This window comes from Maniola hyperantus, chromosome 26 (genome assembly GCF_902806685.2).
Source record: "Maniola hyperantus chromosome 26, iAphHyp1.2, whole genome shotgun sequence".
NCBI lineage: Eukaryota > Metazoa > Arthropoda > Insecta > Lepidoptera > Nymphalidae > Maniola > Maniola hyperantus.
In genome coordinates this window covers 6,540,113-6,554,859 of record NC_048561.1, presented here as the reverse complement: position 1 = coordinate 6,554,859, position 14,747 = coordinate 6,540,113, and the positions used below count along the sequence as shown (strand labels likewise).

Below are 14,747 nucleotides of genomic sequence, written 5' to 3'. Positions count from 1 at the left end.
GTACGGAACCCTAAAAATTATCCCAACTTTACATGTAGGGGAGCTACCCTAAAAAAATATTTATTTCAACAAAAATATTTATTTCAAAATTTTATTTCACCACTTTGTCGGCGTGATTAATATTTATACTCATGCTAAATTACAGATTTCTAGCACTAATAGTCTCTGAGATTAACCGAGGACGGACGGACGGACGGACAGACGGACGAACATGGCAAAACTATAAGGGTTCCTTGTTTACTACGGAACCCTAAAAATGTGTTTTTGATATAATAATACCCGCATACCGATTCAAAACTAAAGTTAGATAACGAAACATGTACAAACCACACTTGGTATATATTTATTAGTAAGTACTAGTAAATAGTAGAATATAAAAACAGTAAATAGTTACGATAAACCACATCAAAATGGGTCGCCTCAAAGTGATGTTCGTATTGATAATTGTTGTACTTCAACATACTTTACTTGTGTCTTCTTTGTCACGACAAAAACGGTGTGTAAAGTTGCCCTCTTTTCTGGTATCATCCTGGAAATTTCTCCTTTATCCTTTTTACTAGTCGGTACTAGTAGTATATATCTAAATATATAAAAGAATTGACTGACTGACTGATCTATCAACGCACAGCTCAAACTACTGGATCAGCATACAGATCGGGCTGTTTGGCATGCAGATAGCTATTATGACGTTGGCATCCGCTAAGAAAGGATTTTTGAAAATTCAACCCCTAAGAGGGTGAAATAGGGGTTTGAAATTTGTGTGGTCGACGCGGACGAAGTCGCTAGCATAAGCTAGCAGTATATAAAACAGTAAATTGTTACGATAAATCACATCAAAATGGGTCGCCTCAAAGTGATGTTCGTATTGATAATTGTTGTACTTCAACATACTTTATTTGTGTCTTCTTTGTCACGACAAAAACGGTGTGTAAAGTTGCCCTCTTTTCTGGTATCATCCTGGAAATTTCTCCTTTATCCTTTTTACTAGTCGGTACTAGTAGTATATATCTAAATATATAAAAGAATTGACTGACTGACTGATCTATCAACGCACAGCTCAAACTACTGGATCAGCATACAGATCGGGCTGTTTGGCATGCAGATAGCTATTATGACGTTGGCATCCGCTAAGAAAGGATTTTTGAAAATTCAACCCCTAAGGGGGTGAAATAGGGGTTTGAAATTTGTGTGGTCGACGCGGACGAAGTCGCTAGCATAAGCTAGCAGTATATAAAACAGTAAATTGTTACGATAAACCGCATCAAAATGGGTCGCCTCAAAGTGCTGATCGTGTTGATAATTGTTGTACTTCAACATACTGTACTTGTGTCTTCTTTGTCAGGACAAAAACGGTGTGTAAAGTTGCCTTCTTTTCTGGTATCATCCTGGAATTTTCTCTAGATTTTTATGCAAAATCTTGGAGTGAACCCGTGATTTTAGCGCACAGTCGCGAGGCTACTGTTTAAATTTGTAGCGTGCACTAAAATTTAGAGTCTTTAAATGTAAAGTTCATGTTCTGTCGCTATTATATTAATTAATTATTAATATTGACGCTGGTTCCCTGGGAACGGGGACGGGCGCTAATGTGGGACGCAACTTGCATCGACACATTGGCCCCGTGTCATATCAGGAAGACAGCATCAAGACCGGGAGCCGCAGCAGGAACAGCTGAAAACGGCAAGCGGCGCTAGTATGCCTCTCTTATAGAGAGTTACATTTTTGTGCCGTTTGCCGTAGAGACTCTGGGGCCATGGAGTCTTAGTGCTAAAAAATTTTTACGAGACATTTCACCGCGATTAATAGCCTCATCTGGTGACAGAAGGGCTGGCTCATTTTTTGCGCAACGGATCAGCCTGGCTGTCCAGCGCGGAAATGCAGCCAGTATTCTTGGCACCATTCCACGCGGTCATGATTTATATAGTAATTAGATAAAGCTAGCTTTAAGTTTTATTGTAATATTTAAAAAAAAGTTTACATTAAAAAAAAATGTTCTGTCCCTTTTTAGCATTGTTAAAAAGAAAAGGATGCAGATACTCTAAATTTAGTTTAGAGAAAGACAACGGAATCGGTGCCACTATTAACTTTCGATGTCGTTAAAACCTGCATGCCTGAGTGCTCTCCATTATGTTCTCAAAGGTGTGTGAAGTCTGCGGCCAGCGTGGTAGACTGTGGCTAAGCCCTTTCTCATTCTGAGAGGAGACACGCGGGTTGATTACGTATCACAGACAGGTAGGGTTGACAGGCTTGCGACAGACGTAAATCTCGCGATCATTTCTGTCAAACGTCCGGCGAGAGAGACAGCAATAGCCACAAAGCAAAATAGGAAGAAGAAGAAGAGAGACAGCAAATGAACTGTCGGATTGCCACTGCTGTCGCGTTGCTGTCGCTACTGCAACGTTTTACGTAATCACCCCGCGGTGCTCTGTTTTCAGCCGGCGATGGGTTGATTATGATAATGTTAAATTGCTTATCACTTGTGTTTTTTTTTTTTAGTTGTATAGTAATCCAGAAGCAGTCAGGGACTCATGGCGACAGTTCTGAGGGTGAGGAAGACAGGGACGTGGAGCCGCGGAGACCAGACAAGCGGGGTGACGACCGATATGACAGGAGGAACGTGGAGGTAATTTACTCCACCGGGAATCGAACCCGGGACTTCTAGCTACATCTGCAGGAACCATCGGGAGATGATCCCCTTAACTTCAGCGTGCCTTTCGCGACCCAGCACGCGTGCCTCGCAGTCTGCTGTTTGCCGCGTCGCGTGCAAAGTTTCATATTATAAGGACCCCGAATAAGTGGCTTTAGCTGGACATACATCCTAATCATCATCATCAACCCATCGCCGGCTCACTACTGAGCACGGGTGTGTTCCCAAAATTCTCAAAGCCGCGGAGACCAGACAAGCGGGGTGACGACCGATATGACAGGAGGAACGTTGAGGTAATGTACCACCGGGAATCGAACCCGGGACTTCTAGCTACATCTGCAGGAACCATCGGGAGATGATCCCCTTAACTTCAGCGTGCCTTTCGCGACTCAGCACGCGTGCCTCGCAGTCTGCTGTACGCCGCGTCGCGTGCAAAGTTTCATATTATAAGGACCCCGAATAAGTGGCTTTAGCTGGACATACATCCTAATCATCATCATCAACCCATCGTCGGCTCACTACTGAGCACGGGTGTGTTCCCAAAATGAGAAAGGTTTGGTCATGGTCAGGAACTCATGGCGACAATTCCGAGGGTGAGGAAGACAGGGATGTGGTACCTCGGAGACCAGACAAGCGGGGTGACGACCGATATGACAGGAGGAATGTTGAGGTAATGGAGTACATTACCGGGAATCGAACCCGGGACTTCCAGCTACATCTGCAGGAACCATCGGGAGATGATCCCCTTAACTTCAGCGTGCCTTTCGCGACCCTGCACGCTTGCCGCGCAGTCTGCTGTTCGCCGCGTCGCGTGCAAAGTTTCATATTATAAGGACCCCAAATAAGTGTCTTTAGCTGGACATACATCCTAATCATCATCCTCAACCCATCGCCGGCTCACTACTGAGCACGGGTGTGTTCCCAAAATTCCCAAAGCCGCGGAGACCAGACAAGCGGAGTGACGACCGATATGACAGGAGGAACGTTGAGGTAATTTACTCCACCGGGAATCGAACCCGGGACTTCTAGCTACATCTGCAGGAACCATCGGGAGATGATCCCCTTAACTTCAGCGTGCCTTTCGCGACTCAGCACGCGTGCCTCGCAGTCTGCTGTTTGCCGCGTCGCGTGCAAAGTTTCATATTATAAGGACCCCGAATAAGTGGCTTTAGCTGGACATACATCCTAATCATCATCATCAACCCATCGCCGGCTCACTACTGAGCACGGGTGTGTTCCCAAAATTCCCAAAGCCGCGGAGACCAGACAAGCGGAGTGACGACCGATATGACAGGAGGAATGTTGAGGTAATTTACTCCACCGGGAATCGAACCCGGGACTTCTAGCTACATCTGCAGGAACCATCGGGAGATGATCCCCTTAACTTCAGCGTGCCTTTCGCGACCCAGCACGCGTGCCTCGCAGTCTGCTGTTTGCCGCGTCGCGTGCAAAGTTTCATATTATAAGGACCCCGAATAAGTGGCTTTAGCTGGACATACATCCTAATCATCATCATCAACCCATTGCCGGCTCACTACTGAGCACGGGTGTGTTCCCAAAATTCCCAAAGCCGCGGAGACCAGACAAGCGGAGTGACGACCGATATGACAGGAGGAATGTTGAGGTAATTTACTCCACCGGGAATCGAACCTGGGACTTCCAGCTATATCTTCAGGAACCGTTCCGACACAAGTTAGCTCTTTAGGTACCTCTTATCACTTACCACGAGGGGTATCTCACCTCGTGGTAAGTGATGATGCAGTCAAAGGTGGAGGTGAGATCGCACTCAAGGACTAACTTGTAACGGAATTTAAAAAACCTACCTATACTTACTTTAATTAAAGAAGATTTTTTTACTTTTTTACGTACTATTTTTGGTTTCAGAAAATGGCACCAGATTCAGAATTCCTGAGATACAAGATTGGTCCAGTGAAGAAACTTGACGATATCGTGCGCTACAAAAACAAACTAACTTCATTGAAAAATCGATTTGTATAAAATATCTATAGTTTTTTTTATTAATTGGATAATAATATTTAGTATGATTAGCTAAACACTAAGAATTTTCCAAAATTAACTGTTAAACGTAACTTTACTATTGCAAATTTTCAAAGTTTCAACCAAATCGGTTCAGTCGTTTTATTTTTTATTTAATAATAAACATCACACTATTATGACGTAGGCATCCGCTAAGAAAGGATTTTTGATAATTCAACCCCTAAGGGGGTGAAATACGGGTTTGAAATTTGTGTAGTCCACGCGGACGAAGTCGCGAGCATAAGCTAGTAATATTATAAATATGCAAAAGTGTGTCTGTTTGTCTGTCTGTTAGCTTTTCACGGCCCATCCGTTCAACCGATTTTGACGACATTTGGTACAGAGTTGGAGAGGAAGGACATACTTAGGCTACTTTTTATCGCGGAAAATCAAACAGTTCCCACGGGATTTTTAAAAACCTAAATCCACTCGGACGAAGTCGCGGGCATCGTCTAGTAATTATATAATTAGGTAAGTTACATAAGGAATTGAGCCTCAATAGCTCAACCGGTAAAGGAGTGGACTGAAAACCGAAAGGTCGACGGTTCAAACCCCGCCCGTTGCACTATTGTCGTACCTACTCCTAGCACAAGCCTGATGCTTAGTTGGAGAGGAAAGGGGAATATTAGTCATTTAACATGGCTAATATTGTTTTAAAAACAAAAAAAATTATAATAGATAAATGAATTATTATAAATAAAATAATACAATATGTACAATTAACATTTTGTTTATTTTTCATAATAAATCCCAAATTATTCACCACAATACATTGTACAGAAGATTTAACAAAAACAAATATATATATTAAGTATTAACATAAAAAATAAAAATACATTTTTATATTATATTTAACACTCGTGTATACAAATTCTCTACATCAGAAATGTATGTACAAGAAAATTCCTAACACATTTCAACACACATATTATTATATATAAGTTACATTAAAACTTATATTTTAGTTCTTTGTAAATATTCCATAACAGTCTTGGATGTTATATTTTAACATAATATTAACAACTAGCTGCCCTGGCGAACTTCGTTCCGCCTAACAGTCGATTCAAATTTTTTTAAATTTTTGTCTCCGTAAGAACCATCCTCGTACTTCAAGGAATATTTAAAAAAAAGAATTAGCGAAATCGGTTCAGCTGTTCTCGAGATTTGCGATAACCAACACATTTGGTGATTCATTTTTATATTATAGATGGGCAGTTAGAGCAATCATTTTCGACTGCAGTGCAATAATAAAATTGAAAGTAGATAACTGCGCAGGAGCAGTTGATAGTTTGAGAAATCTAGAGCAGTCAGGTTTATGTGATTTTTTGCTCTGGGAACCCCCTGATGTTTATAATTCGGGGTCCCTGAATATCCTTGTTTTATTTTTATTTTGAAAATTGATGATTAATAAAAAACGGCCAAGTGCGAGTCAGACTCGCGCACCGAGGGTTCCGTACTACAGTCGTATTTTTTCGACATTTTGCACGATAAATCAAAAACTATGATCATGATGATCATCATGATCAACCCATTGCCGGCTCTCTGCAGAGCACGGGTCTCCTCTCAGAGTGAGAATGGTTTGGCCATAGTCTACCACGCTGGCCATATGCGGATTGGTAGACTTCACACACCTTTGAGAACAATATGGAGAACTCTCAGGCATGCAGGTTTCAAGTATTAGTCTTAACCACTGCCTGCATCACACCGACGCAAAAAGTCGGCGTATAAATTAACATAACGCAAAATTTAATAAATATAATAATAAGTTAGCCTCAATAGCTCAACCGGTAAAGGAGTGGACTGAAAACCGAAAGGTCGACGGTTCAAACCCCGCCCGTTGCACTATTGTCGTACCTACTCCTAGCACAAGCTTGACGCTTAGTTGGTGAGGAAAGGGGAATATTAGTCATTTACATGGCTAATATTCTTTATAAAAATAAAAAAAAATAAAAAAAATCTTTCAAAACCTACTTTTCACGCAAAAACATCGATACAAACAACACTTTTTCAATTTAAGTACATAATAATATTATATTAATATAGTAGCCGGCAAGAAATAATATACATGGATCTTTAGAAAGAGTTTTGTAGAACGTTGTCTTTGTCGTTGAGACCGACAAAACATCACATAGGTATGAGTGACAGAGACAATTCTCTACGAAGCCGAAATGTCTTTCTAAAAATCGATGTTTCTTGTCGGCTACTGCACCTAGTTATTATATATATAATATAATGTTATACATAAAAGTATAAAATTTACTAAACTATTTATTATTAACCTATTTAGTTGTAAAGTTAAGTTAAAACAATTCTAGCGCGTGTTAACACTTAACATTAAGTTATTACAGACCTGCATAAGTATTAACTTTTAACATAGGTAGGTACCTAATTTTTTTTTAAATACTAATTTTTATAGGTAGGTACATTACATTTATTTACACAGGGTCACTTATACTAAGGTAGCAGTGGCGTGCAGGTCATAGAGGCATAAAAGCACTGCTTACCTAGTTGAAATGGCTATGTGCTCATTTTTCATGATGACCTGTCATTAAATAGGTAGTTAGCTAACTAATGCTTACCCTAGGTTGAAACCCTGTACACGCCACTGTTAGGTAGGTATAAGTCCCGCTAATTGCTATTGCGCTGGAAACATGTCTCAAATGACGTCACTTTGACGTATACTTAAGTAAAAATGTACCATCAGCTGGAAACTTCAGTCCAGTGCTAACGTCACTAAAATGGCGGCCACGCGCATTAGCAAATTGTACTATGTAATAATTTATCATTGATATAAAAAACTACCGACGAATTGAGAACCTCCTCCTTTTTTTGAAGTCGGTTAAAAATATATTTGGCTTTGACTAAAAAAGGCTCTAAAACACTAGCTAGAAGAAAATATCATCATCATCATCATCATGATGATCAACCCATCACCGGCTCACTACAGAGCACGGGTCTCCTCTCAGAGTGAGAAGGGTTTTGGCCATAGTCTACCACGCTGGCCATGTGCGAATTGGTAGACTAAGAAAATATACCTAGACTTTTCTTCTAAAATCTCGCCATTTCTCATATTTCACAACAGAGGGGACAGACGGACAGACAATAAACTGTAATACAGCAAATATCATCAATTTTGGCACTAAGTTTTCGTAAATACTATATCGGTGATCGCAAAACAAGTAGACCAATCTGAGGTTGTAACATGGCAGTTTGGGCAGGTCATAGACTAGGGTGAACCAGAGTGATCGACATAGCTCAACGAATGAGGAGGTTTCCAGGCAACGTTCGAGATAATTTTCATAGATGGCGCTGAATACTTCCACCACTAAAGATGAAAAATAATAGGTACCTATATCTATATGATCTATGCTTCAATGTTTAGGTTGTGTCAATCAATGACATAGATGAAGAGTAGGAACTAGCGTGCACTGCCAATTTTCCTTACTTTTTTTCCCCACAAAATCTGTGAATATAGAAGTAATTAATTAATTTTGCATCCGATTTAAATTTAAAAATTTAAAGCATAGATCATATAGATATAGATATTATTTTTCATCTTTAGTACCTAATAGAAGTATTCAGCGCCATCTATGAAAATTATCTCGAACGTTGCCTGGAAACCTCCTCATTAGCCAGCTGAAGTGGCAGTGGGCAGGCCACATCTGCAGCAGAACCGATGGCCGCTGGGGCAGACGTGTTCTGGAGTGGAGACCTTATTATTAATTATGAAAAGTCTTCATCGATTTTTATTCATGTTGCCAACGTTGATACCAATTTTTAGCCCCGTGCGAATTATTGTAACCTTGAATGTCTATTTTGACGGGACTATAATAAGACTACGGGATATAAATTAAACTGTACCTAGTCCGATCAAAATAGACATTCAAGGTTCCAATAATCCGCATGGGGCTAAAAATTGAAATCCTTTTACCCATTTAAAAGGTACGAATGTTGGGAGCATCACTAAAAATCGATGGGGACTTTTCACAATTCATTTATACACGCTGAAATTTTAATGATTGTTTTCCCGAAGCAAAATGATAATTTCGTGGTATTACAATCGATTTATAAATATAAAAATATACTAGAGTCAAAAAAGTCAAATTTACAATCGAGAAAAACAGGAAAACGAATGAGACCTCGAACCAATAGTGATACCGCATGCACGCAGGCTAGTTTATGCCGTATCACTACAAGCGAGAGCTTATTTTGCTTTAAACTTTTTCATTTTATTGGCAGCGCAGTTCGAGTGGATGTACCTACCTACTATTCACGTTACGTCTAGGGAGTTACTATTGTTTCTCACACTTTCGAGTTGTCGATTTTTTTTATTATTATTTCAAAACAAAACATTTTTATTTTTTAAGTTTAACTCAAAATTTCGATATTACTACTGAGGGCAAAACGTTCTGCAGCGGGAAGACAACCACTAAAACTTCACCGTGTATATTCGTGTTGAATGAGTTAAGCTTATTTCACACTACGGGAGTGTGAAATAAGCTGAACTCATTCTATCTTTGGTTTTGTATATCAATGGTATTTTATATAAAACCTAAGTCTAGCTTTACACGTTAGGCTACGCAACTATTTGCACGTGTTTCTTCTCTTTAGGGTCTTTTAGAACGTAGGAAGTCGTTCTTCTTATTGTGCCTACGGAATCTGAAAAAAAATCAATCTTTAGTAAATAGGTATGTGTTAAAATCGGGAAAGCGCAACTTTGGATGTCCCGGCCAAAAGGTTGACGGACGACAACAAGCGACTCGCAGGGAGCCGCTGGATTAAGGCGCCACAAGACCAAAGCGGATGTCCAGTCTAGGACTTATGTCCAGCAGTGGAATTCTATTAGTTGATGATGATGATTATAATACTCGTAAGTATTAGTTTCGATCTAGATCTCATTCTGTACCCGTAGTACAAGATTTTACGTCTCACCAAACCAAACCAAATTCGAGAGTCGAAATACTTCCGCGTTACAGTAAAATGGACCTAAACAACCTTGAATTGAAGTCAAATATTGAATGCCACTGATTTTAACTTCGCAATGTTTCCGCTTGGAGCGCTGGCTGTAGAAGTGTAGACAAACTTGAGCTTTAAAACAAGGCAGTTAAGATCCAGTTTACTGTAACGCGGAAGTATTTCGACTCTCGAATTTGGTTTGGTTTGGTGAGACGTAAAATCTTGTACTACGGGTACTGTTCGCTATGAATTCCAGTTGGAAGAAGTTGTAGTTACAGAAAATTGTAGTTACAAAGTAATAATAAATTAAGTTACATTGGAAATGCTTGTGTAAAAAATTAAAATAAAACCGCGCTCGCTTCGCTCGCCTTTGCCCTCAGAATATCAAGGGTATACTCACTGCAGGGGTGTCGGAGGGCGGCAGGGCGGGGTGCAAGGCGCGCGGGGGCGGGGGACGCAGGCGCGGAGACTCCGCGCCGCGCCCCGCGCTACGACCACCGCAGCTCCCTTAACTCTACGGTGCTCGAACCGTCAGTCTGTGCCAACAAACATGGATATTGAGTATGGAGTCAAAACCTTCGTGCTCGCTGCGCTCGTAATTCTAATTCTCTGGTTTTTTCTCGCCATCTATAAAAAGAAGAGCAGCATCCCTACTGGAGAGTATTGGATTATTTTGCCGTTTTTTATCTTTGTCTATCATTTACTCCATCAAATTACTAATTTGATGCGTCTTAAATGCGTGAAAATATAATCGCGTAACAAACATACAAAAAAAAAAAAAAACATAGGTACAGTCGAATTGAGAACCTCCTCCTTTTTTTGATGTCGGTTAAAAATTCCACCAAAAATAATTCATGTAAATTTGGTTGCCAAGACTCACAAGTTCATAATATTTTCTCTTGTTAGAAAAAGTTATGAGATCTCTACTAGAGCCAAGCCCCTAGCTGAGCTTCGATTTGTGCTGCCCATGGGAGCTATCCCTAGTCCAAAGTAGCTCTTGACTGTATCACATTCATTGTAGGTAACTATTGGACACCATTAGTTCGTACAACCGATAGACGTTGGGGTCCCAAGGTGCTGGAATGGCGACCTCGCACCGGAAGACGCAGCGTTGGAAGACCCCCCACTAGGTGGACGGACGACATCGGACGTGGCGTGTGGAAGTCCCTACAAGAGACCTATGTCTAGCAGTGGACGTCTATTGGTTGATGATGATGATGATGATGACGATTGTACACCATTATAATGGTAAATACACTGACTGACTGCTGTGCCATCTATAAAACGTGTATTTTATTTTTATTTTTTTTAATAATAAATTATGATTTTGAATTTTTTATTTGTAATAATAAATGATGATTATGATTGCGATTGACTCGCTCCAGCAATGCACGGGGCTGCAATGGCTTGTATAGTACGGTATAATAACATTGTAAATTGAAAAAATTAAAAAGAGCAACCGCCGAGTTTCTTGCTGGTTTTTCTCGGTAGGAACGGCATTCCGAACCAGTGGTAAATTAAAACTACCTGACTATTCATAAGCACTTTTAAAAAGTTTACATGAATAAAAAAACATTCTATACTATTCTATTCTATTCTAGATTATGTTTTCGCATTGCTGTCAAACATGGTAAGATATTTGAATCCTGAACTGACCTCGTATCTTCCAGGTGCTGGTGGCACGTGGGTTCCAGGCGAACACCTGGAGCATCCAGGTCTTAACACTGTTCTCGAGGAACCTCCTCGCATTGCTGTCCTTAACTCCTGGAAAGCACACAATTGGCCTATACTCCTAAAAAAAAACTCCAAAGAATTGTTTGTCAAATTTTACTGGCCACACTTCGCACCAAAACCGAACCATGCTTTTCTTCAAAATTATCTCTCAAACTACACTTTCTTCCAAAATTACATGAGAAATGCGCAAAAGTAGACTTTTTTGTTATTTAATAGCTTTTACTCGAAAAAGCACTTTTTGATGCTTGTTTTCTTAATATTTTTAAAGCCCTTTATTTTAAGTCTACGTAGCTCGCAATTATGGTCTTTGATCATTCAAAAAAATTGTCGCAGTAACCTTTTTTTTAAATAGAGATAGCGAGCAAACGAGCAGGCGGGTCATCTGATCTTAAGTGATTACCGCCGCCCATGAACATTTGCAGCACCAGAGGAACCGCCGATGCATTGGCGGTCTTTCAGGCATTTGTTGGTTCGCTCCTTGAATAACTCCATGTTGTAATCTATTGAGAACACCGCAGAAGGGAGTTGATTCCACAGTTTGAAACAGACACAGTCCGTGGAAAAAAGGATCTGGCACAACGGGTGGTCGAAGTGCACTGGACACCTAGGTGGTGAGGGTGAAATTGATTGGTGCCTGCTTCTCAAAAGATTACTAGGTAATATTTTTTGATTAGAGGTAGTATAATGATGTACAAAAAAACTCACCTGCCCCATTTCACTACACAACGACTGACGACCTTGCGAGGCGTTCTTCTTAGTGTTCCAGCAGAACTCCAAGATGGCCACCACGATGGCCAGCACCAGACCGCACAGCAAAGTCACGAATACCCCGCCTGGTACATCGGAAACTATAGATAAATAACTGGAACAGGTCATTGTTTTATGGAACTAGCGTTTGGTACTGTATTTTTGTAGAGTGGCGCACAAAAACCTTCAGAAAAGAAAGAAAAGGAAGCTTTAAAATAGAAAAGGGAATGGAAATAGCAGAACTCCAATTTGGTAACCACTATGGCCAGCACTAGACCGCAGAGCGAACTCACGAACACCAAAGCAGCGTACGAAAACTGACAGGTTCACTGCTTTCCTCGCTGCCGCAAGAACGTTTGCAAGGAAGACAAAACATAGCCTTTGAAATACAAATAGTAATAGAGATAAAGGTAGAAAATATTACGTAATACTACAGAAAGCTTGACTAATCATAATAAGTGCAGGTTACTAGCAAAGTGTACCAATATTCTTCACGCCTAATGGATTAGCCTTGCCGTCTTTGCCATCCCAGTTGCACACATCCCCGGTGTTCTTCCACCACTTGTCGTACAGGATCTGGATCACCCCCTTCTCCTGCAGCTCGAGGATCTGAGATCCTGTTCCTGAGAGCAACTCGGAGTTTCTCTTCGAGACCAAATCAGAAATGAGGAGATCCTTAGACAAATCAGAGTAACTTACATAGTCCAGAGTTGCGATGGATGCTGAAAAACCACTTGTCGTACATTATCCTCTTGTCCTATAGGTCGAGGATCAGTGTGAGACCGTTTTTGTCTGTATGTTGTATGGTATGTTCCCTCACAGGGACAAAAGCTATGCTGGGAGTTTCTCTACGTGACTAAATAAGAAACGAGGAAAAATCAGAGTAACCGACATAGCTCAACGGGTTGTGATCCTGCACCAGGAATTGTAGCGTTGTCGGACCCCTCACTAGACGGACAGGCGACATGAACCGAGCCCCAGGAAGTCACTGGATACAGGCGTTGCAACACCGTAAAGTGTGGAAGCCTCTATAAGAGACCTATCAGTTACAGCGACTGAAAAAAATTTTTGACCTCACTGCTTTTTTACAGCAGAACAGCTAGAAACGGCTAGTTCTTGGCTACCTTGACAGATTCTTCTAGCCATAATAGAGACGTGGGTAGACGAAATAAAAGCTTAGCTTGCAAGCTATTAGCAAAAAGTACCAATATTCTGCACGCCCAATGGATTAGCCTTGCCGTCTTTGCCGTCCCGGTTGCAGACGTCTCCAGTGTTCTTCCACCACTTGTCGTACAAGATCTGGATCACCCCCTTCTCCTGCAGCTCGAGGATCGCCAGCGAAATCCTGTCCCTCCAGGGGCTGCCCTTCCATGTTGCTATGCCGTAACCCTGGAAATGGGTGCGCAGTTAAAGTAGGTACACTCAAAAGTGTTCTCCAGATTTGTACCAAATTTCGTCATAATCGGTTGAACGGATGGGCCGTGAAAAACTAGCAGACAGACAGACACACTTTCACATATTTTAGTATGGAAGTATGGATGGAAGTATGGATTTAACTATGACATTCATATTGTGTCATATTTACCACTCTGTTACAAAAGCCAGCATATTGAGTGAGAACATGTTTTTAAATACCTTAGAATCCAACAGTCCACCGATCTGCGTCAAGTTGCAGTCTCTCTGGACTCGATGGTCAAGCATGGTTGACTCCATGAGGAACGCATAGTTTCCCGCCAATACCCTCCTCACACCCTCCTCGTATGAGGAGACCAGCGCTGGCGGAGAAGCCGACGACATGTGCTGCCACATCTTCTGGTAGATGTCTATGTTGGAATCCTGGAATCAAAGTAATAATCATCATCATCATCAACCGATAGCCGTCTCTTATAGGGACTTCTACACGCCACGGTCTTGCGCCGCCTGAATCCAGCGGCTCCCTGCGACTCGTCTGATGTCGTCCGTCCACCTAGTGGGGGTCTACTGCGTCTACTGGTGTGAGGTCGTCATTCCAGCACCTTGGGACCCCAACGTCTATCGGTTGTACGAACTATGTGCCCTGACCATTGCCACTTCAGCTTCGCAACCCGTTGAGCTATGTCGGTTACTTTAGTCTCCTACGGTTCTCCTCATTTCCTCATTGATCACGTAGAGAAACTCCGCACATAGCTCTCTCCATCGCCCGCTGAGTGACTCTGAGCTTTCTTATGAGGCCCATAGTTAGCGACTATGTCTCGGATCCATATGTCATCACTGGCAACACGTACTGTTCGAAGACTTTGGTCTTCAAGCACTGAGGAATTTTGGACAAGAAGACATCTCGAAGCTTCCTGAGCGCTGCCCAACCGAGTTGGATTCGGCGGTTGACCTCTTTCTCGAAATTGGACCTACCTAACGTACCAAAGTAACAATTGCCGTGAAGGTATCATGGCCTCGTCCACAATTTTAAAAGTTGCTTAGCGCTATGGAACTTAGGCATCAATCTCATCAATCCCAAAATTCCATAATTTTACGCCTGGCGCGAACCTATAATAAAATTTACTCAGACTTCGACCTTTTTCACCTGTCCAAAATGCAATTAAAAAAGGAAATAATTAAACTGCATCGGAAAAATAATAATATGTAACTGATA

General features: G+C 41.3%; 2 protein-coding genes across 4 annotated transcripts in view; one reads left to right on the top strand and one right to left on the bottom strand.

Annotated features, from left to right (window-relative positions):
- Positions 1-1,266: 1,266 nt before the first annotated feature.
- On the top strand, positions 1,267-4,812 carry LOC138404118 (uncharacterized). Its single transcript, XM_069507352.1, has 3 exons — positions 1,267-1,352; positions 2,494-2,620; positions 4,529-4,812. The coding sequence occupies exons 1-3, from the start codon at positions 1,267-1,269 to the stop codon at positions 4,640-4,642; spliced, it is 327 nt and encodes a 108-aa protein (XP_069363453.1). The 3' UTR covers positions 4,643-4,812.
- A 4,222-nt stretch (positions 4,813-9,034) lies between these two features.
- LOC117994231 (glutamate receptor ionotropic, kainate 2) overlaps positions 9,035-14,747 on the bottom strand; it is a 55,765-nt gene continuing 50,052 nt past the window's right edge. For 2 of the 3 annotated variants that reach the window (XM_069507668.1, XM_069507669.1), the window contains 6 exons: positions 13,754-13,954; positions 13,324-13,507; positions 12,077-12,219; positions 11,294-11,401; positions 10,038-10,173; positions 9,035-9,340 (listed from right to left, as the gene is read on the bottom strand). In XM_069507668.1, the coding sequence (XP_069363769.1) occupies positions 10,126-10,173; positions 11,294-11,401; positions 12,077-12,219; positions 13,324-13,507; positions 13,754-13,954 (684 nt within the window). In that variant the 3' untranslated portion in view covers positions 9,035-9,340; positions 10,038-10,125. The remainder of the gene's footprint in view (positions 9,341-10,037; positions 10,174-11,293; positions 11,402-12,076; positions 12,220-13,323; positions 13,508-13,753; positions 13,955-14,747) is intronic. The other variant, XM_034982123.2, reaches the window with a different exon arrangement.